Source organism: Anas acuta, chromosome 1, assembly GCF_963932015.1.
Source record: "Anas acuta chromosome 1, bAnaAcu1.1, whole genome shotgun sequence".
NCBI lineage: Eukaryota > Metazoa > Chordata > Aves > Anseriformes > Anatidae > Anas > Anas acuta.
The window spans coordinates 202231585-202255626 of NC_088979.1; the positions used below are offsets into that span (position 1 = coordinate 202231585).

At 45.9% G+C, this 24042-nt stretch overlaps 1 protein-coding gene across 4 annotated transcripts in view; it reads right to left on the reverse strand.

Annotated features, from left to right (window-relative positions):
- Positions 1-24042, reverse strand: part of PLXNA4 (plexin A4) — a 405534-nt gene that overhangs the window by 188464 nt on the left and 193028 nt on the right. For all 4 annotated transcript variants that reach the window (XM_068670106.1, XM_068670107.1, XM_068670108.1 and 1 more), the window contains exon 4: positions 19863-19994. In XM_068670106.1, coding sequence (XP_068526207.1) covers positions 19863-19994 — 132 coding nt within the window. The remainder of the gene's footprint in view (positions 1-19862; positions 19995-24042) is intronic.

The window sequence follows — 24042 nt, forward strand, 5'->3', positions numbered from 1 at the left end:
AATTTGTGGGTTGTTTCATTTAAGTTTCAGCCGTTGAACAAGCCCAGTGGCAAAGCAATCGTTTATCTGTGCTATTTTATTTATATTGCAAGAGTCCCTTGCTGAGAGAAGAGCCCCACTGTGCTGAGCCCTGCTGCAGACGAGTAGCAAAAGACATTTTGGTCCAATCTGAGTGGACAAGAGTGGCAGAAAGTGCAGGGAGAAAGGAGCTCCGAGGCATTGGAGATGAAATTCATTGATCTCTTCAAATCAGCATAACAAAGAGCAGAAATAGCAATTAATTACCTTGGGGGTCAGGAGCAAAGCCCTGTTTCTTAAGGCCTAGAGCAGCACCCTGGTCGTGCATGCATTTATATTTGCACCACATCTCCTGCTCCTGTGGGTAAATCGTGCCCCTGAGAGTCATCCCACGGAGGACATGGGACCATTTCCACGATCCAAGACCCAGCACAAGGCAGAAACTTCACCAGGGTGCAAATACCAATAATGGGGAATATTTGGGGAATACTGGGGAATGGGCTTAAACTAAAAGAGGACAGATTTAGATTAGACATGAGGAGGAAATTTTTCACTGTAAGGGTGCTGAGGCACTGGCAAGGGTTGCTCTGAGAGGTTGTGGGTGCCCCATTCCTGGAGATGTTCAAAGTCAGGTTGGATGGGGACTTGGCCAAGCTGATCTAGTGGTGGTGTCCCTGCCTAGGGCAGGGGGGTTGGAGTTAGATGATCTTTAAGGTCCCTTCCAACCCAAGCCATTCTAGATTCTTTGATATTGCAACAGCCTTGGATAAGGCTTTACAAAGAGGGCAGAGAACCACCTTTATCTATGTCCATGTGGATCAGAGCCTTACAGCTTAAACTGTGCAACACACAGCACACAGCTAACCTTAGATCCTCAACATTTACAACAGGCTGGGAAGACAGCCCTGAACATCATTATTTTGGTACTTCTAATAAGATACACCCTCAAGAGAGACACAGATTCATCTTTTTTTCCTTTCCTTCTGCTTTTTCCTAGTGCCTCATCACCTTGTGTAACATAACGTCAATATAGTTATGCGTCCTGTGGTTGGACCTACACATGTACATGCTCTCACCTATATGTGCAGAGTAAGCAAGACTATAATCTGGGAATTACGCAGACACAGAAAACCATATTATTATGGTCAACCACATAAAAACCACATGTTTACACTGTCTGCATCTGTATATATAAAGAGGATAAGTTCATCTGACTTATTATAAATGTTTTTTCAGGATAAAAAGAAAAGCTCCCCAGGAACATTATGGACTACAAGTGATGTGTCTTATTCTGAAGAAGTAAAATGAACCCCACATTTGCTTTGAATAATAAATAGATATTTATTATAATAAATATATAAAAGAATATAGAGAATATATAGGGAATAGAAATATATAGATGTGTATATCTATATATATAAATATATAGATATATTCCCTATACATAGAAATATAGGGAATATATAAAGGAATAAAGGGAACCTGCATATCTAAATCAGAGGGCAAGACCTATTTGCACATACATGTAGAAAACATGCACAGATTGAAAGAAACTGTTTTATCCTGTCTCTCACCTTCACCTATACATGCTCATGTACATGCACACACATGGAGATTTTGTGGATTCCCCAAAAGAAAAGCAGAAATAACACCATATACAAGAGATATCCAGGATCCCATGTGCTGCCTGAGCTAGCACAGGTCCAGCATGCAGCATAGTACGCAGCAATTTCATTGGAATAAATTATTTATTAGCTTTTGAGGCTTTTTTCCTTGAAGCTTATAAAGGGAACAATGAAAAATTACTCCAGAATTTATTCATTCAGCATGCTGGGAGAAACGCTGTGTGTCTGTATATATATATGCAGATATGAAGGAGGCCATGCTGTGATCTTATTTTTTTATGAGCAGACTGCAAGTTTACACGCACCACAGAAATAAGCAGAGTGCCATAAAAAATAAAGGAGCAGTGCAGAAATCCAGTACCTTTTCAGACATGTATAAAGAGATAGTATAGTTTGGTATAGTTTGCTTTAGACGATGCAGGCGGATATTCACTTTCATCTTAACTAATCTGGAGCTGATCTCTGCCAGATGAGCACTTCTGTACCTTGAGGCACTCGGATGCTGGGCTAGACTTGGCCACCACCACAGAAAATGCAGTGATGTGATTGCAACTGTCCTGTAAGGTGTCTATATGCTTAGTTTCAATGAAGACTCCTAGATACTTTTAATTTCTTAGTGCAGTTTCCTGTATAAACCCCAACCCTAATGATGCTTAAAGGTTTTCAGTCGCATCATGCTGATATTGGTAGCAACACCGTGCTGGATATGCCAAAAGCTCCAATGGACTGATGCTGTTTTGCATCTTTTACTGTTCTCCTGTGGTTCTTCATTATTGCTTTCATAGGCTATGATGAAACTTCCTACTGCAAGACTTGGACATCACCTTTGAGGTTTCGGTCATGTTCATGCATGTAAGAAAATAATCTACATTTTGTTTTTCTTCAATTAATAATCAAACTTGAGGTCCATCCCTCACTGTTTCTAAATCTTTAGTTCTTGAATTTAATTTCTGTATGATCTTCATCCTACATATAAGAAGAGCTTAATGCATAGAAGTACAGCTCCAGGGTACAACAGGTCATCCTCCTATGGGTAAGGATCAGAAGAGGTTCTCTGCAACTCCGTTTTTGCAAACCCTTCCCAGTACCAGATATTCTTTTGCTGAAATTCAGCACAAAAGCAGTCACTGTGTTTTAGATATACACTTCTGGGCTTCTAAGCTTCTTGGCTTGCAGGGGTGTTTTGATGTGGACACGTCCCTTATCGTATATATATAGCAGAGAGATCATTTTGGGGAGGTTGGTCCCGGTGGCTCATGCTCTGCTGAGTGAGGACAGGAACCACCGTGACGTGGTTTGCAGAAGATTGTTTAACACTGTTTGTTATTGGGAGAGGTTATTTCAGCTCACCACAGAAGCTGAGGCATGCCAGGGTTAACCATCTTACCCAACTTGTCTTAGAAAATGGGTAGAGCAGCAGGGAGCAGGACTCAGAAGCATGGACCTCCCCAAAATTGCTCCCTTTTGGGTGGTTTGGATGGTGACAGAATCAGGCAGAGGCTGAAAAATGCTGCCTGCTGCCCTTTTGGCAGGCGATTCACAGCTGCTGGTCCGTCATGCTCGCTCCCCATCGACTAAAGATCTCCCTTCTAAGAGCTAAGTGCTTGAGGGACACCCCCGGTGTGTTTGCAGCTTTGCCCCACCGGTTTTCTGGTTATTGGCTATTGCCCCAGCTTCCTCAAAGGAACCCAGCATTAAAGCAGCTTTCTATATTCCTTGCGTAACTTCCATCGTCCCTTGGCAGCAGCCATCCTTTCACGTCCTCTCAGTGATGTTCCTGGCATCAAGCACGGAGCCAAACCAATCCCAGCTCTATGGTGCACTTAATTAAAGCAAAATCGATCAATAATTGTGTCATGCTTTTCTGGGCACCTGCTCATTCACCTCTCACATACACTAGGCAATTAATTTTTAGTTTGTCAGCGCAAAGGGATTGAAAAAAAGGATATTAACTCCGGCCCAGCAGAAGGAAAGGAGAAAGTTTTGCTGGTGTTTCAGTCCCCCTGCGAGGTTGTCCCCCCAGATGCTGAGTGCCCACAACCCCCACAGGCCCCCCAAAGTGTTGAAAGTTGGAAGGGGGGGAAGGGTTTTGAGACAAAGCAGTTCCCCTCCTGCCCACTCCCATTAATATCGTGGATGAATTAATAACCCTGTTGTGCCTGGAAAGCTCATCAGAAAGAGTGGCCCAGGGTGCTACATAAAAATAAATGCCAGACCCTGCTGCAAAGAGCCGTAACGTGGCCCCCAGTGACTTGTGAAAAATCACACGAAGACTATGTAGAAATCTCAGCCCTCAAACTCCAGATCCATGGGCTAGGGCATTTCTCTTTAGTTCATCCCCGTCAACTTTAAAAGAAAAAGAAAGGCAGAACAGAATCATCGTTTTCCCCTGGCATTTATTGAAATGTCATTTGAATGAGACCAAACAATGCTTTATGTCCCTTTGGGTAACTCATATGGACAAAAGTCCCTAAGAACAGGGAAATTGCAACTCTGATCTAGTTAATGGGTATTAGAAGCACAAAACGCTTTCAAATGCACACAATTATTTTCATCTGCTAATTAAGTGAGGGGGTGGAAGCTTCTTTCTAGCAAATATGGTAATATATATTGATCAGAAAAAAGAAAAAAAAAAAAAAAAGGAAAAAAATGATGCTTCTCTACCAAACCCTGAGCACGATGCAAGGTTAAGGGACTTTAATTAATGAAAAAGCTTTTTTATGAAACGGTGCCACCACTCAAGCAGAGTGTGGACTCTGACCTCCAGTTAAGTGGAGACACCTTTTAAATACGACACCGCTCTTACGAGCATCTGTCCAGGCCAGATAAATATTGAGCAGCCGGGCTGACAGCCCAGGCTGTCCTATTCTACCCTGCATGGGTGGTGGGTATCCACTGCTGAGGTGACCACCCCAAAAATCACAGTCCAAGGTATGGCTGGCTTTATACCACTGATTTCTGAAGGCATCACCCAGCAGTCCAAGCATCCAGGTTGGACAAGGTGGGTGAGGATCCAGGAGGGATCAGCAAGCTGTGCCCAAAGGGCACGTCTCAGACAGCCCAGAGCATCGCTTCTCACCATTACACCCAGAGCAGGAGGCCACGTGTACACGCACAAGGAGGCACAGCAGGGGCAGATCTATAGATATAAAGGACCTCCAGACCCAGTGTGCACATTTCAGAAGGGTTACCACAAGCTGTACCCAGTCTAAAAGCCCCCTGGACTGGCCACGTATTAGCACTGTCTATAGTCTTGGATCCGATCTGCTGGTTTGATCTGTTCGAGAGGAGCTGGGGTCACGCAGGCTGAGTTATTCTGAGATGAGGATAAAAGCTGGCAAGTAGAGATAACTGGGAGATGTGTTGCAGAGATTCGCTCCTGATCTGAGTACATTTAAAGCAGCAGTGTGGATGCATCCACAAGCCCTGTGCTGTTTACTACCGAAAACAATTCTTTTGCATTTATTTTTAAGTCCAGACTCCCACAGCTATCAGACGCCCAAGCTGCCAGTGAAATTAAAGGCTTCTTTCTCTTTTAGTACACCTGGATTTAGTTTCTTACTCCTCCAAGCACAAACAGAAATACAAATTAGCTCTTTCTATTATTTACTTTGATATCTGCCCTGCTTGTCTTGTTAACAGAAATATAATGAATTTCAACCGCAGCCAGGAACAAGTGCTTTAATTGTTCAGTGCTACACTGTTTGCAGGATTATTTTTCTTTAGGAGGCACAGTCAACTTAGACTGAGTCCCACATGGATGGTAAACTTGCAGAAGCTAACCTGCAGCGTTGTTTTTGCTACCTGAAAGGTAATATATTTACTTTCACCCCACTGGGATTCTTCTACAACTCAGACCTGTACAGGACAGATGCCAAATTGCCCAGGATGGCAGAATTATCATACCACAGGGGTGGAGAGGAGTCTTTGCTGCAGGATTTAACTGATTAGCTTGAGGACAGCAAGGCAAGTACTTCTGTGTCTTCTACGAGCAATAGATGGACACAGCCCTACCTAAAATCTAACCTGGAGCTTCTTTACCTAGCAGGACAGACCAGAGCTGCTCGAGTCAGCTCCTGGTGCAGTGTCAAGATTGTTCTGCCATAATCTCCAGTGGGAAGAGGAACAACACTCGTCCTGCAAAATTCTGGTGGTTTTGCATTTATTGTGATGTTTCTGCTGCATTTTGTTTGCCACTGGTGGTACCTGAGCACCCAAGTTCCTCGGCAGAGTCATGGAGACCCAGCTGGAAAAGGATTGCTCGGGGCTGGAAGTGGTTGCACCCAGTATGGGGCTCACAATGCTGAGCTGAGCGGGGTGCACCCAGAAATAAAAACTCAATAAGGCAGGGAAAAGTAGACAATATTCAACAGTCCTCCGAAGGGAAAACTTCCTTCTAATCACAGGTTTTTATCTTGCTCCAGATACTGTGCGATGAATTTGGTAGAAGCCAGCAGAGCCCAATGGAAATCCAGAGAAAAGCAACATTATCCGGTGAAACATCAGACAAATATCGACTTCTCCGAGAAAGGCTTACTCAGACGCCCTCGGAGAGTCAATATTTGGTGGGGAGCATTAAAATTTCACAGGGCCTTGGCCAAGGTGACTTTCTGCAAGTCGGGCTGAGCTCTCGGGCAGCAGATCTGCCACCCCTGGGCAGAGGCAGCCCAGCTTTCAGCAACACCTGGTTATTGACAGCAAAGCAGCATCCATCTGCCTTTTGCTCTGCTAGGGATGAAAATATTCTGTTTGTGGGGAAGAACTGTCTCCTTTCTGCCTAAGAAACAAGCCCAAGATCCCAATTCACCCATTGCAAAGGAGGAAAGGGAAAGGCAAGCCTAGAGACCACGCTGATGGGCGCTTCATAAATACAGCTGACAGATCAAAGAGATCGGTAGGAGGATTTCTGGCACATTACCCCATGAACATTCCCTGTATGGCCAGGCTCACATCCAGTTGCAGTGAAAGGGATATTTCCTGCTCCATGGGAATTGCCAGTCCCCATAAGCTTTCAGGAGCTCATGACTACATTTCCTGTGCATTACAGCCCATTATGCAGATGCCTTAAAGTAAATGTAAATCACATCAAGACTAATTATAAGGAGCTTTTTGGCTGCGAGAAGCAAAGTGCTTTGAGATGGCTCCTGATGGTTCAATGGCCACACGTCTTTGCCCTCTTCCCCCCTCTCTCTTCCCCCTGCCTCCGTTCACCCACACTCTGTGATGTCCCGAGCCCTCGGAGACGAGGCCAGCAGGGCTCGCTGGGTTAATTAAATCAGCATCGTTTGCTGTCTGGAGCTCAAGTGACAAACACGTTTCTGACCTTGTCCCGATTGAGGGAAGGGTGGTTTGTGAAGCATGACAGCAGGGCAGTCCTCCTGCAGCCTGTGCTCACACGTCTCACCCAGATGAAGGCATCGCCACCCAGCTCCTCGTTTTCCCCCTCTTGTTCATGGGGACAGAAAACACCAGCACATTTTTTCCTCTATATTAAGGCTCCCCATTTCCTGCTTCCCTTCCTGGGCTGTCGTGGGGGAATAAGATGTCAGGGGATGAGGAAGACTGAAAGGGACAGCTCCCCTCCTCCCCGCTCAGGCTGTGAACACGAGGCTAATTCTATTAGCCCAGGCTGTCCATTAGCCAAACAGCCCCTCACCAGCCCAGCCCGGAGTATTTGCAGATGCATTAGTGTAATGGTGCTGTGCTTTGCCAAACACATGCTGCCTTCCATCCCAGACAAGCCTCCCAGGCACAGAAGGTGATTTTCATATATATGTATACATATATATATGTATATGTATATGTATATGATATATATCTAAGTTTATACTGGAGCATCCAAAGTTGTCAGCAACTTCAGAAGACACCCACCACACAGAGGGGTCACAGAACAAAGTTCGTGTTTTGTAACATCCTTTGAGGTCCGATACAAGTAGGAATAGATGTGTACATGAGAGTTCATCACACAACTGCTAGGCTTATGTGCTTATGATTTGCCAACTATTACAGCTAGGAAAGAAAAAAAAAAAAAATATATATATAAATCTGATTCCCTATTTTCTGCCTTCCGTGCTTTGAGGTTTGCAGAAATCTAGCTCGTGCAGGTGGTGACTTTCTTATACTAGCACAATGGTGTTTCCTCTTTGAAGTTGGAGAGGGAGGGATGTAACTCAGTGGTGGGTAATATCTATGTGACACGGCTTTTCTCTTGCTCTGTGATCTGGCATGGACAGTACAGCAGATCCACAAACGTGCTGGATCCACCAGTAGGTCCAGCTTTTGTGTATGATGTCCTATAAGTTTTCTGCAGTGCACATCCCTAGGAGAGGCTACAGCCAGAAGCTGTAATCACAAGAGTTTGTGCATCATCTTCCCAGTCACCCACAGCACCCCACCACAGACCTGTGGTACGACAGAGGAAAGATGTAATGGGATTTCTGCCACTAGGGCAACTCATCCACTCCCCATCTGCACCAAAAAAAAAAAAAAAAAAAAAAGGGAAGTCAGGAAAAGCCTGTGGCCTCTTAAGAAATCTAAGAAAACACTAAGGAGACAACAAAATTCTACGTCAGGTCTGAGTTTCACTTGACCACTGTCACAGCCAACAGGAGAAAGAGCAGCACCCCAGCCTAAGAGCAAATCACAGAGCCAGAACAAATATTTTTCCCCGCAAATTTGGCAGTAAATTCAAGGCCGCTTTCCAGTGGAGAAACAACAACAACAAAAAGTCATATTTTTGAGAGGCAGTGACAGAAAGGAAAAAATATAAGGAAAAAAAAAAAATCCCATTGAAATACAACAGGTATTTCCAGGGACCTCATCGAGCTGGGAAAGAAATTTTCATCAGCACAGTAGAGCAGCTGGCTATTTTTCTAGGATCTAAGGGAAAATGGTTATGCTAAAACCTGAAAATAGTGCCTTTATATAAGAAAAACACTATTCAAAACTACAATTATTTATCAGGTATGATTTGTCCTTCCTTCCCTTAAATAGTTGGGTGAAGAAGCAAACACAGACGTACACTAAGTCATCTGCATATATCAAATGAGGATATTTTGGAATTCAAAAGGTCATTTTGTACCAGGACCAGCTCTCTGCTGTTCCTCCAGGTAGGAGGTACAACAACCTAAATCTGCCTGAGCACATCCCCAGGGAAGACAGGGGCAAGGAGTCAGTGCGATTAGTTGGTTATATAAACTTTGTGCCACAATTAGTAGTAGCTTGATTGATTGTCAGCCTAAAAAGAAAGGCTAGGAGAGAGAAAAGGAAGGCTTGTGTGGGAGCAGGGAGAGCCTGCAATATTTGCCCTGAGCACTTTTATCTGTTTAGCTATGAAAATTAATGAAAACAAATGATAGAAGGCGATAAATGGATCTGCAGCTAGCTACCCTCACAGAGGGATGCTGATGCACTGTTTGCACATCTAATGTTTGTTTTGAGACTCCACGATCTCCGCAGGATGCTTCAGTGCATATGGTGTTGTCACTGTATTTCTTCTGCCTTCTTAATTTATTGATCCGGGGTAGGAAAATGTCCCCAAAGCCCTGGATGGGTTTCTGACCCTCCCTTTGCTGGGAAGGGGGTGATGCACCCCAAGGACACCAACAGAGCTCGAGCACAGAGTTGAGTGAAATCCTGGGTGCTGAACAGCAGCAGGAGCCACCATCAGGTTGCAAAGCCAGAGTCCCCCCATTGACACACTAAAAAAATAAAAAGCAAAAAAAATAAAGTCTTTCTGGTCAACGACACAGTGTCTACACCTGTACTTTTTTGGGCACCACCACTGGCTGGTTGAGAGAACATCACTGCTGATATTCCCAGCCTCTTCTAGACTTCTTAGTACACAAGGACAAACAAACAAACAAACAAAACATCATCATCATCATCATCATCATCATCATCATCATCATCATCATCATCATCATCATCATAATCATCATCATCATATTATTATTATTATTATTATTATTATTATTATTATTATTATTATTATTATTGTTATTATTGTTATTATTGTTATTATTGTTATTATTGTTATTATTGTTATTATTGTTATTATTATTATATTTTCCAGCTGTCATCAGTTTAGAAGCACAAATGCAAGGCTGGGAAGGGATATCACAAATCCATACTGAAAAAGACCACGTTCCCCCAAATAGGGCCCATACCTGCCTCCTCAGTAGGGCACAAACAACTGGATTTTGGGGCTGGGGATTGCAGAAGGTGTTTTTCTCTTCGCCAGCCCATGGTTAAGATGGACTGTGCAGACGTTGGGTGTGTTTTCCCAAAGGTGTGAGCTCAACCTTGGGAAAGTGCTGAGTAAAGGGGTAAGTAATTAGTGATGGATAGCATGCTCACCAAGTCCATTAGCTGGAAAGAAAAGCAAACCCACAGCACGCTCAGCTGGAAAGAAAAACAAACCTACAGCATGCTTTGCATTCCTTCCCGGCATTTTCCTGCCTCCTGACAGCATCCCAATGACCCCCCGCATGTCAGGTGGCTCCCCCCAGCTCGGTGCAGCTTCACGTCTCACGGGGGACTGGCATTTCCAATCAATTAGACATGTCACTGGTGAATTTCTCTGCTAATTACTGGAGTTTATTATGTCTAAAGCCAGGTTAAATGCAGAATTCCTGAGGTCAAACGGGGTCACCCAGACAATCAGTTCCACATTTGCCGTAGCAAAAGAGCCCCCCCGTCATCAGTCACTGCCAAGTGGTTCATAATGACCAACCTGCCAGTTAATGGCCTGAGGTGAAAGTCTTGGGGGTTGATAATGCTCTTAAAGAGGAAAAAAAAGACGGAAATGGTGAAGAAAATGGCCACCTGGAAGTGGATTATAGCACAGATGCACGAACCCACAACCTTTTGTTGGTCTGTTGGGGTGCCAGGAGATGGGTTTCCTTTAGAATTGTAGAATCATTGAATCATTAAGGTTGGAAGAGGCCTCCAAGATCATCTGGTCCAACCATCCCTTACCACCAATGTCACCCTCTAACCCATGTCCCTAAGCACCACGTCCAACCTCTCCTTGAACACCCCCAGGGATGGGGACTCCACCACCTCCCTGGGCAACCCGTCCCAATGCCTGACACCTCAGGCACCTCACAGAGAGCAAAAAGAGTCTTCCATCACACTAGTTTCTGATTCTGATCCAGTTGCCAAATCCCCTGAGGTTTTAAGGGTGTCAAGTGAAGCCACAATGAAAGCAAGGGTGGTCCCAGGTGAGGACCAGCAGGCCACATCCCATGAGTTGCTCAAAGCTGTGCCGTGAGCTCTGTTACCTCCTTTTTCACCCCTCCATTGGCTGGTGATGGACACAGTGGTTGGGAGATAATTTTAAGCCAGGGAGAGCCTGAGAGGGCTGTTTATAAAAGGCAGAGCTTCCTCCAGAAGGAAAAGAAACCCATCTCCCCATCTGTTCTGGAGACCGAAGGCTTTCCAAATCTCTCCTGGCTCATTTCCATGCTGCATCCTGTGGGTGAAAGACGTCCTGTCCCTTACCAGCATTTTGCTCGGAGCCGACTGTAGCCGAGCATGAAGCAGTTCAGCCCAACCACAGCACACGGGGAGGCTCAAAGTGCTCAGTGTTTGCAGTAGCAGCTGCCTGAAGAGCCCTGCCTAAATGTCAGAAACACATAATTGTTTTCAGAAACAATTACAGGGAATGCAAAAATAGCAATCAGGGAGTTACGTACATCATTTCCATTCACTGGCTGGCAGATGAGTTTATTTCATGAAGAAGCCAAAAGAGGACCCCTCTAATTGATGGCACTTCAAGCTCAACCTAAAATACAACAGGTTTAAAGGCTTCGGGATGGCCAGAAGCAAAACACCTCCTACAGCCAGAGAGGTCAGAGACACTGTCAAGTTCTTCATGGTTTCTTGCATGGATTTGGCTGTCCAAAACTCTGTCCCCCAAACACTGCCCAGGAATGGCTTGGGTTCCTTTCCTATTCAGTCTGGATGGGGCTAACCCCTTTGGGGAGAGAAAGAGCTGAGCTCTACCAGCACAGGTCACACTGTGACATTTGGTTTTGGCGTGACTCTGATTTACTGCATTTATTAGTACAGGTGTTGGGAGATAAGGATACCTAGTCCTGATGGAGATAAGGCTGGTGCAAATGTCTGCCTGCCTCCTTTGTGCCAGTACTCTGTGAATTCAGGCAGAAAAACAGGAGTAGTGTGAATCAACCTGGAGTTAATACTCCATCAAAACATGTCCCTACTGTGATGATGGAAGGAAACTGTGCTTTCTGGGGCAGAAACTACCAACAAGTGAATTTCAGAAGTGCCTGGAAGGTTCCTTCCACAGAAAGCTTCCCAAATGATGCCATGGGAGCAGAGAGTGTGAATGAACATTGCCTTTCATTCTCAAGAAACCCAACATGCTTTACAAGCTCATGGGTACACCATAGTCCCCCGTGGACCTAGGCTCTTGGAGAAGGGGTACAAGAGTAGTATTGCACATAGGAGTTCAGGACTATAGGAAAAGAAGAATCCCTTCATCAGATGAATTAAAGGAGAGGATTTCCAGGTAGACAGAAAGCCATGAGCAGTGCTGGGATTGAGATGATACAGCAGGGCTAAGAGTTTAAAAGACCATTATCTCAAAGAGCCCCAACATTAACCTGACTCAATGTCATGTGGATAACTTGGCAGAGAAATTGTCCCGTCCACAAACAACACCCACTGAATGGGCAGGCAGCCACCTACTGATCGATCCACGCAACCCTTTGCATTGATTTACTGCCCCCTCAAAACTGCTTAACCACATGAAAACCCCAGGATTGCCCTGTTTGTCATATGGACACAACCTCGTTACAGTGCTGGGTGTCTTCCTGGGTTGTCAAATAAGAATAGTAATAATAATAATAATAGTAATAATAATAATAATAGTAATAATAATAATACACCAAAAAATAGATTTCAGAGACTCCCATTACATCATCATCCTGTTAGGAGATACTACACGAAAATCATTTTCAGGGCAGTTGAGTACACTTGTAGCCAAACACAACTGGAAAATACAGCATGACATCAAAGTTCTTTTTATGACAGAAATGAGCATAAAAGCCAGCTCGCCTTTCAAGGGCAGGTTGTGGAATGGCTTCATTTTCCTGGTCCTACTCCACTCATCTATGATGATAATGGCTATATCATGCAGTATAAAGTGATGAGAGGGATTTAGCGGGGAAATAAAGCAAGAAAGGCCCAAGGCAAAGCAGGCAAAAGGCAGCGAAAAATTCTGGGGCACTTTTAAAAGTTCTCTCTGGGTCTGACAACAAAATGGTTATTAATCCCCATTAACAAGGAGCAGGCTTAGGAGTTCGGGAGTATCACACACAAAATAAATACTAGAAAACAGTACTAGAAAAAAAGCTTAAAAATTAAAATTAAAAGCTTAAGCCCAAGAGGCATGAAAGTGCTAGTAGTGAGGATTTCCTGAGGCAGGGTCTCTGTCCTGCCCGGATCCTCCCTCCCTGGGAGCACTGGTGCCCAGGCTGGGCTGGACTGGAATACCAAAGCAGGGGCTGATTAACCGCTGGTGCTTTCAAGTGACCTGCAAATGTAAGGTCTGAGTGTGGCAGCGGAGAGGAGGAGACCTGGCTGTCACTGAGATTGGAGGAGACAGATGTTTAATGGAGTCCAGGATTACAGAGCTGCCAGGCTTCACATATAATCACCAGCTTCTTCGGTTTCCTCTTTTCTTCTCCCCTTCTTCTGGGTCTGTTACAGGGTCAGGGGCTGGGGGAGGAGGGGATGGAGATTTTCAGATTTCCAGCTAAATTCCTTGAGCTGCCCTTAATACTCTAACCTATTCCCAGCTGAAACCACAGCCTAACAGTCTGCCAGGGCTCAGAGTGATGGGAGTGGATTTTTTTTTTATTTTATTTTTTGAAAATAAGAGTATTCCTCTGCTCAGCAGACTGTGTTTGGCTCACCGAGGCCACACCACGGAGGAACAACACCGCAATCGATAGTGCCCAGATGACCCCGGGCCCCAGGGGAGGCATCTGCCCTACTTCCCACCCATCGCCTACCCATGAGGATCAATAGTCCCTGCCACTTCTCACCTAGGGAATGACTCTACAGATGCTTTTTGTATTTAAGGGCATTGCTCTACCTTTCCTCCAGTCTTACTCATTCAATTTTTTTATGATTTTTTTTTTTTTTTGCTTTTTGTACAAAGGAGGAGAGCTGGTGCTTTTTGAAAGCAGAGCCCCAGATGAGAGACACTGAATTAGAAGGATGAAGGATGAATGTTCCCACTAATAAACAGGGGAGAGGAGGAGGAGGAAGGCCTGGCTGCTGCTCAGTCCAACCAACCCATCTCATTCCTCACACCACAACCCCCAAAAAAACCCTACAATTGTGCTCACCACAGGGATACCTTGAGGCAGATTAGTCCCAAAGCTTAACCACACCAGGAACACAGCACCTCCAAAGTCCCAAAACTTAACCACCCCATCCTTTATACGAACACAGCACCTCCAAATGCCTCTATGCATCCTCCAGCTCCTGTGCTGCCTCCTTGAGCAGCCCACGGAGGGAGCAGCTTGGCATGGGGAAGTCTCTGTCACGCTGAGAGATGAACGCTGACATTAGACATTGCTGAAGCTCAAGCCAAATTCAGCTCCACAGATGGCAAAGTGAAAGCCATAATTCTGCCCCCAAATGGAAGAAACATATAAGAGAAAGTAAGTGTAGAGTTTAGGCATAAATAATGCCACCACCAAGACCAAACATAGGTCCCAAGACTGAGGGACGGTGGGAGACGCAATCTCAGATGCCCGTGCATTTCACGGGATGGAGAGACCCTGGTGGAATATCTTATTCCGCCATAGATGGCTCATCTGGGGCATTTCCAAGATCTTGAACTGGCTCCTCACCCAATCACCCCATTTTTCTGTTACATACATCCCTCCTGGAGCACACAACAAACCCAGAAGGAGGTGTAGCGCGTCCCTACTCTTACAGCTGCTTGCTCCTAGGATACCCAAATGAGTTAAAATCAAGCTAAACTCTGACTTTTTGCCATAATATGCATTATGCTGATAAAGAATTATTCCGAGGGAGTCGGCAGCACAGTGTACTGCAGTTTTGCCAGTGGGCCAAATTGCTTTTATCATTCTTGGCTGGCATATACGGGCTCTCACACAGTGTCTTTTCCATCCTCAGCTGAGCATCCATGCGGGTTTTTCCAACCATGCAGTCATTTCTCAGAGGGCATCTGACCTTATTTAACAGGCCCTTAATTGGGTGAAAGCTAATGCAAGGGAGAGCGGAGTTCAGCCTCCAATATTGCTGAGGGTGATGAGTGGTATTTTAAGGGCAGGCAAGAAGAGTCAGAGAACAAAAGTTGCCTCCACCGCCAGCTGGGATTACACTCACCGCTTGTTAGAGATTGACTGAACTCTAGGAACTTCTCTTCCCTACGTGTTTTGTCCAGGAATGCCCCAAAGCAGGGTATCAGGGCAATGAAATGGTCAGTTCAGAGCCTCATTCTTTTGAGGATGTAGAGAGAGCCAAACATGACGCATCTTCATAAAGAGAGTTTATTTCTGCATTTTATTTGGGCCTCTTAGAAGCTCTGATGACCCTGATCTTACCTAGCACGTCAGCTTGGCCAGGAGCAGCCAATTACTCCAACACAGAGACCATACTGCCAATATCCTTCCCTCCTAGCTTTCAGAAGTTGAAGAGTAAAGTCCTGCAGAAGACCTGAGCATCTCCAAAGAGTGAACGTGCACAGAGCGATCACCTTCCACGCACAGCAGCCCCTTCTGCAAGACAGCAGACACTGCCCCCAAAACCTTCAAGGCAACAGAGTTAATGATAGACATCTGCAACAGCAATGCCAATATTTATGACAGCTTATGGGTGTCTCTTTTAAATCCCCGGGTCAAAAAGTCAGATTTATTAGGCAATCTCAGCATGGCGTTTTCAAACACGATAATTCCCGTCTTTTCCGGTGTCTTGGACCAATGATGAAAAACATGGTCCGCATGCAACCTTATGGCTCGCAAACAAACAAATGCAAATTAAAAGGAAAAACTCTTGAGTTATTTTTAAAACTTGTGATCTTGAGCCAGTGTTTGTGAGGACAGGCTCAGGCTGACAATCCCCTGGAAACAGCCACTCCAAGCCGAGGAGTTAATGCTAATTGAAATCTTGTGCAAAGACCACATTTGAAGAAATTAAGCTATAATTAGGTAAAGTTATTAATGATTGCTTTAACTAATTGATATGATAACACAAGCAGCAGACAAGATTTTAATCAGTGGTCACGAAATCAGAAGTAAACCAAGCAGTCACCACCTCTTCCTTTGCAGCTAATTTGCACACAATAATTCTGTTGCAGATAGTGACTCAGAGGCAAAGGGAAGAAGAATAAATCTCAGGAGACAAATAGGTAAAAGCTTCCCCCGTTTTAATGAGAAACAGACAGAGAAAGGCCAAAAAGAGCCTGTCAACATGATTTGTGATACCGTTACTTAATTTTTACCAAATGCTTTTTCTGCCATGCTTTAGTTGAAGTACATATTTATTTGATATTTCATTGGCAGCGTTTAAAAGAGACCCCCACAGTACCTATCTGATTCTGCTACGCATGGCCCTCCCAGTCTCACCTTTGATATATTTTCATTTTTGGGGGCATGATAGCACAGATATGGGTTATTCTCAGATCCTGGATGCCTTTCTGCCAGTTTACAGGGAAGAAGCACAACTTTCCACTCACCTGCACAAAACCAAACTGCCTGCACAGACAGGGACAGCAAATCTCCTTCATTGAGTAAAAGACAGGGTTACTCATAAACCATTTGCAGAGTCTTCTCTAACCATTAGTTAAACCAAAAGGAGGAGACAGCTCAAAGCCTTGGAATTTTAATAAAATAAAGTTGGGGCCTCTTGCTGTTTGCCTTCTGTTTTTTTCAGCCTTTAAGTTCGTTTTCTCTAGCTCTTCCCTTTGATCCCCCGATATCAAAGGGAAGAGCGAAGTTTCTCATATCTTGGAGTTGCTTCCAGGTGCTGCATCAGCTCTGCGAAACCCAGTGCTGGGAGAGACCCAGGAGCTTGACATGCTGAAATGGAGGTACTTAGGGGTAATTTTCCAAAAACTAGTCCAGTGCCACAATATAAAATAACATCCTGCCCCTCCTGACATGCAGAGGTTGTGTGTAAATACCAACACTTCAGAATTTAAGAGGCAAGGAGAGCTGATCGTCCTGCGGTGTGGGGACAGCTGGAAGAGAAGAGAGCAAAGGAAAAGGGGTGCCAGGAGTGGAGGAGTAACAGAAAAGCCTGAAAATGAGAGGACAGGGCCAAAAAGAGGGATAGGGATTGGAGAGAGGCAGAGAGAGCAGGAGAGGGCTGAAAAAGGGATTTCAAACCCTGCAGAGAGCTCCAGGGAGCTTGTAGGTTCAGGCTTCTATCTTGGTAGGAGAAAGAAGGTCAGAGAGAGGTGAGAGGAGGAAGAGGGACCTAAGGAAATGTGCGTGTGTGATGGGGAGCAGAGGAGATGCAGAGACACTGAGGATTTCCTTCCCCTGCTCCTCCAGCATTCCCCATCTGCTCCTCATCCCCTCACATCAGCGTGTGAGGCACCAGGCTCTCTGCTGTCTGCACACCAGAAAGAAAGAAAAAGAAAGAAACAGCCCAAGCCTCCAACGTACCCATATCCCCAAGCCCCCAGGGAACACGTCGATGGAGGGACAAGTGACATTCAGAGAGATAAGCAGGGAATTAAAACCCCAGAGCAGCTCCTTCCCTGCTGTCACCAAACAAGACCTCCCGGTCAGTGGGAAACCCCATCCTGCTTGTAGGTTTGGTGACAAACCTTCTCCTCTGCTTCATTTGATCTCTTTCCCTGTAAATTATGTATTTATTATATATGGCAGAGCCCTTCTGCTGGTGACAAGCTGCTGCCTCCTGCTCCTGAGAGCAGGGCATGTCTCAGGTAGTGCTCGGCATTCAGGGGGCCTGCAGGGGTGGACCACAGGGCTGTGGTGGACGAAAACCATCTGGGACAAGATGAAGAAATTGGTTTGTCACTGGGGTTCCCATTCCCACTGAGGGTTGACGAGTGATGAAGCCGAGCCCAGGAAAACTATTTTTGATGAAGTAGTTGAACATCCAACAGAACTGCTGGTATCTCTAGGGCACGGGCAAGGTTGAGCCCTGAAGATTGAGGTTGGAGAAACCTTGGGCTATGCCTGCCTTTGGAAGGTCAGGTCAAGCTTTCACCCTCCTGTCCTCACCTCCACAGACCTTGCAATATTTAGGGATTTCTGTGGGCATTGAAAAGTTTTGGTAACTCAGGGCATCGTCCATTTATGAAAAGGACCATACTACAAGGCTTGTACAATGGAGCCAACACATCCTCCCCAAGGCCAGCCTCTTCCATGCCACTCTCCATCATGTCTTCAACCCCCGCACCTTCTCCGTGCCCTTTTCACTAACCTTTGGGTTTCAAAGATGGGTGGGTGGACGTGGTCTAATAAATGACAATGAAATCGGGACTGAATTTTCCGTGGGGTTCCATGAACAACCTCTGTGGGGTCCCAATCATCAAAATGAATCTGCTCATGTTATAGTGGTCAGGGAAGAGCAGGTAGTTAAAATATCAGCAAGAATACATTCTTGGAAGTTTCTGGAGGAAAAACAAGTTACTTTTCTTGTCCCAAATTTCATTTCTTTAAGGAAAGGGGGAGTAGGAAGTGAGTGAACAGTGGTAAAACTGGGACTGATTTCACTTTGGCACTGCAGAAGACATCCCATCCTTCCCAGAAAAGAAATCCCAGCTCTGTCGCCACCTCCTTGCTCCTGGGTTATCACCATCTCACAACCTCGCTTATGAAGATGAATGGGCAGAGTGGCTCCACTCCCCACGTAATATTTGAGGTACAGATGCTCACAGCTCGGAGTGAGGGCTAGAAACACGGGAGCCCTCACAGAGACAAAACATTTAAAATGAAAAATGAAAAATTTCAATCAGAAGAAACGACCATCATAAATAGCTTGGAAATGATCAACTCCAGACTACTCCAGCCACCTGAAGAGGATGTGAGGAAGGTCTGTAAAATCGAGACAGGTGAAGAGGGGACAATCACTCACTCCTGCTTCTTATGAGGCAGGAATTAGTGGGTGGACAAACATAATAGTGGAAGAGTGGAGAGGATACCATGGCCTGCTGGAACACTGCTGGAATGTGGCCTCCTAAACACAGACACTTCAGGCAGTTCATAGGAAGCATTTCAAGTTGTTTTTTTGTTTGCTTGTTTGTTTTTTGTGTTTTTTTTTTCTTCAGTTTGGTGCCATTTACATGGTGCAAGGTCAGGAGAGTAATACTTACTCAATGAATCACTGAACTCTAACACATGGGTGAACACACCACGCTTGGACTGGGCGCTGAAGCCATGCAGTAGGGCACCCACATCACCCTACCACATTCCCTCTTGTCTCCATTTTTTACCTAGGGATCCTAAAGATCCTCACAAGCACGCACAAATTAACCAGTTACAATAAGTCCCTGCATGTCCACAAGGCTAATTGCAAAATAATTAATTTCTTCATGCAAAACTAGTTCTCCCAACTCAAAGAGCAAACCTCCTTAAGGTCAATCACTCTGCTGAAACCAGCCACAATTCCATGTTGAACACCCAGACTGGCTCTTCCCCAGTCTCTGGCTGCTAATATTTTCAATAATACAAACACTAATAACACAGCAGGAATGTCACAATAAAATTGGCCTGCACCCCAGCAGGCAGTGTCCCACACTCCAGATCACCGCGTCTCAGAGAAGCTCCAGCTTCTCCAAATACTCCGTTTGGAGCCAAATGATTCAGCGTTGCATTTACCCACCCTATCCATGTCGGTGGCAGATGCAGCCGCAGTTTGAATGGGGGTGGAGAGCAACGTGGCACGCAGCAGATGCGACAGCAGCTCCTCGTCATGTAGCCAGCAGGACGTGGACCGCATAAGGCAACACTTAGGGGTATTTTCTTCCCCCCATGGTCCGTGCCCCAGCCCCTCAATAATCTCCATCAGTGTATAAATGCAATGGTTTCTAAGCACAATCATTAGATTTTTAATACAGCACAAGGCTCTTTTGTAGGAGTTGTTTTCACTCTGAGAATTTCAGGCCAAATTCTGCCATCCGTTGCATGGCCAAGCCAAAAAAATTTCCCAACAGCGTGGTCTGACAGGGTTTCTTACCTGCTTCTCGGACATGATATAGAGGTGTTCGTGATCCACTGAGAAGGCCATATCCCGTAATACAGGGCCGGTGTCCACCACCTGCACGATCTCGTACTCCAGCGTGTTCTTGGTGGTGCCATCCACACGGATCTGCAGGAAAACAAAAGCAGGCAGGGAACATGAGTGTTTTTCCTCCTTCCATTTAGACTGTAGGACAATCCTTGGAGAAAAGCATTCTCGTTACATTTTTCAGACAACAACCACTGTCATCACAAAATAAACTTTCCCCCTGCCTCCCCACTTTAAGGATAAAGCAGTTTAACTGCTTTTTTTTTTTTGGTCCCATCGACACAAGAGAACTGCAGAAGAGCAATCCAGAGCCTGCTCGTTTTTCTCTGGCACTATCAGTGTATTACTGTTGTTGACTGGACAAATCTAGCCGGCTGAAAATGGTGGCACAGAGGGCAGAATTTGTGATGATGATGTGCAAAAGAGAAATAAAAAAACACACAAGAGCCTACCAGACTGACTCACTCAAATGCTAGTCAGATGCTATTATGGTTCTTATTGCTAATATCCCATGGGGCAATATATTACTGCAGAACGCACAACACAACACAGGCTATTTCTCTTCTTGATGATCTGTATCTGATATTGAAATCTGTCCTGCGCAAATACGCGACCGTACGATTCCAGCCACATCTCATAACAAGGTGTCACGGAGGAGCATCAATAACTGGGATGATGAGAACGGACCTGATACACAGCCCTGGTCTACCCCTGATAGGAAACCAGTGCTATGGAAGAAAGTGCTCAAAACTGTAGGTTTCTGTCTTTGTTGGTCTCAAGCCAATTCCTAAAGATTGGGCTGAAAACCAGCTGGAGAAGGTTTCTAATCCTTTCCATTAGTACGATCACAATTCAGGATAATCTAGCTATCCATAGGACTGTTGAGTCCCTCTGGATATTCAGGAAAACCCATGAGCATGTGTTTCAGAGTTGCATCCACATTACTTCTCTCCCTTGCTATCTTCACCGTGTTCCCTTGCAGTTTCAGAAAATCTTCAGTTCCACAGCAACCCAAACATTACAGTGCCCTTCTCTAGAAGAAACCGAGTTTTAGCTAATTTGCTTTGTGCTCCACATCACGACCTCCATCCCATCCTGAGTAAAGCAGGAAGATCACAGTCCCTGGCTTCCCTGATTTGTAGTTGTGTAGTTTGATAGTTGAGGGGAAAAAAAAAAAAAAAAGAAAGAAAAGAAAAAAAAAAAAAAAAAAAACACCCAAAAGGAAATAACAAGCCCTGGAGAAGTGATGGTATCAAGACCCATTCCCACTGTTCCCTGGCACACAGTCCACGAGCTCGTTCCTTCTGTCTCAACCTTTCAGCCAAGAAACTGAGCCTGAATCATCTTCTGTGTTAGAAAGGCAAAGGGAAAGGAAGAGAGGGAATGACAGAGGGTCTGGAAAGCCTAAAAAGGGCAGCATTGATATACAGATTTTTATCTTTGTCCTTTCCCTATCTACCCAGCCATATGACAACACCATATGACAAGAAAGAAACCTTATTCTGGAACGACGGGGGACATGAGGACCTGGAAAATAATCTTCCATAACCCTGGAAAGACAGGGGACATGAGGCTGAGAGGATTTAGGGGGCTCTCTGTGACAGCAAAGGGTGTGGAGGGTGCTCAGGGATGCTCAAATCCCATGAGACTGCTCAGCCTACGTGGGGCCGGGCATTGACCATTGGGCTGGGCAATGCAGAGGGGAGGATTTGAGGTTGGTTTGTGGTCTGAATGGGTCTGGTGATGACAGCAACACACTCCACAGCCTTAATGCAGATGGAGGTTGGGGACTTAAGGCCAGCACCAAGCCTCCCACCCGCTCTGGTTGCCTGGAGGAAAGGGCTCACTCGTGTTCCTCCTGGGGGCCTTGAGCTCCTCCGGGTCTCTACTGGAAAGCAGTCACTGGTGTGTCTTACCCAGGAGGTTAAGGGACAAGATGTCAATGGGATTAGGGTGAGACATTCCCTTTAGGACAGCCAGAAGATGGGAAGGACACACGGAAAGGACTGAAGGTCAAGAGATGCGGGTGCCTGTATGACAGGGCTCTGCCCAGGGCAGCCCAGATGCCCCCACAGCAGGACCCTTTCTGATTTCCCATAGGGAATGCACCAAGTTCTCGCTGGCAGGGAGCAATGTTTGGGCTCTGCCTCAGCTTTTCCTCCTTTCCCCATCCCCGTTGGGTGCCCGTGCCCACAAGAAGCCCCTTGATCTCATCACTGTGCTAAACAAACCTGACGTCTTTGTCAGGTCTTTTCTTCGACCTTGATTTCTCAGCACCATCAGGGTCAGGTCTGTAGGCCACTGGGTATGTAAGCAGCCAATTATCACTGCAGGCTCAATCCCCATCCTCAGCCTTTGCCAGGTCCCATTAGAGGAGAAGGAACTCAGAGATAGAAGAGGCAGGCTGGAGAAATCGCCGAGCTAACAAACGCCAGGCACAGCCCCCAGGGATCCGTGCTACGGGCTTGGGGCAGGTAAAAGACTCAGAAAGGTTTCACACTAGGAAAACAGTGACACTCGGAAGGGATTTAACAGCTATCGCTGACCTAATTGGCTGCAAAATCATTATTTTGCAGAGAAGGGGGGGGCTCATTCCACTGTACGTGTGCGTTTGCACACACGTGCGCTCGTGCCTCCCGACAACAGCACGGAGATCTCTTCCTCTAAGCTAAAAGCTACGAAATAAAGGAAAAAGAAAATTCAGAAGGCGGCCAGAAAGTCTGGCAGGCATTCACCCACGCCACACAGGCCGTGCGAGCCCCGTGCCAGCAAGGAGGTGATTATCGCGGCTCGCAGCCAGGCGTCTGGCTGCTAACTCAAGCCATCCCCTACCCCCTTTTAAACTCTGCCCCTCATGTGTTCGACCCCAGGCGTAGAGCCCGGAGGGTCCCCATCTTCCCTGCACATTCTTCTCGGGGCTGAACATCAAAAAAAACTCAGCAGCGGTTGGAGGGTTTTATTCCCTGCTCGCAGGCATCCATTAGCAGCAGAGCAGTTGGGTTTGGGAAGGAAAAAGAAAGTCAAAGAAGAGCCAAAGAGCCTATAAAGGGGAAATGAGAAGATTCTCATCAAAGCCTGCAAGTGATCGGCGGTGATGTCAGGGACGCAGATAAGATCTCTGCTAGGAAATCTTCCCAGCCTGATGATTGTGGGGAGCTCAAGGCACGTCGCAGCGTTTTGCTCTGTTCCTGCTCTCCTTCCTTGGCATCAGCCACAAGTCCTAGGTGGTAGAGTTTTCTTCTGACTAAGGGATGGGTATTCCTACCCTAAAGATGTTCTTATCAGGCTGTAGGATTAGAGCCCAGAGGATATTTCTCCTTGAATCTTGCCGTGAACCATGAACCATGAGCACCCCAAGCCCTCACCCAACCCCACCACCACCTCGTACACCCCCAGGACCATCACCCACCACCTCTTACCCCATACCCTGCTAACCCCAAACTACCCCACAGCCCACACATGTGTGCAGAGCTGACGGGGACCCGTTGGTTCAGGCTGCATGTTAATCCTGCTTCCTGGAAGGCTGCACTCACTGGGCTTCGTTCAGCAAAGCCGGCTGCTATTAAAACATCAGCATGATGCTTCCCGAAGGTCAGCCACCAGGGGACCCATTCTGGCAGCTGTTTGTTTGTTTGTCTGAACATTATCTAGGCCTGGCTGTTTATTTACATCCATTGAAGTATCAGACAATAAATATCCTCTCCCAGTAGCAAACAGATGCTTGCACTCGAATGTTCTGGCTAGCGCCGGCTTCAAAACGATCTCCTTAATGAGCAAACAACACTATTAATCTTTAAAGACACAGGCTCTGGCCTTCCCCGAGCTCCCACCCTGGCCGTGGCTGGCCCTACAGGCATCCTGGCAAGGAGCCCATGGGTCTGGAGGATGAAAGAAGGTAAAAGATACCTCCCGTCATTTTACCGGTGCCTTTCAGTGTTATCTGGGTCCCTCCAGCTGCTGCGGGATCCACAGGAGGGCGATGCTTGAACGCAGTCTCCTGGGCAAGCTGGTGGCAGATGTCTCAATCAGGCCTTAATGACAGACACAGGTTTTCAAGGTTGGGATCATATGGCTATTGAATTAAGGGGCACGATGAATCCCTTCAAAGCATGGGCATGATCTTAAAAGG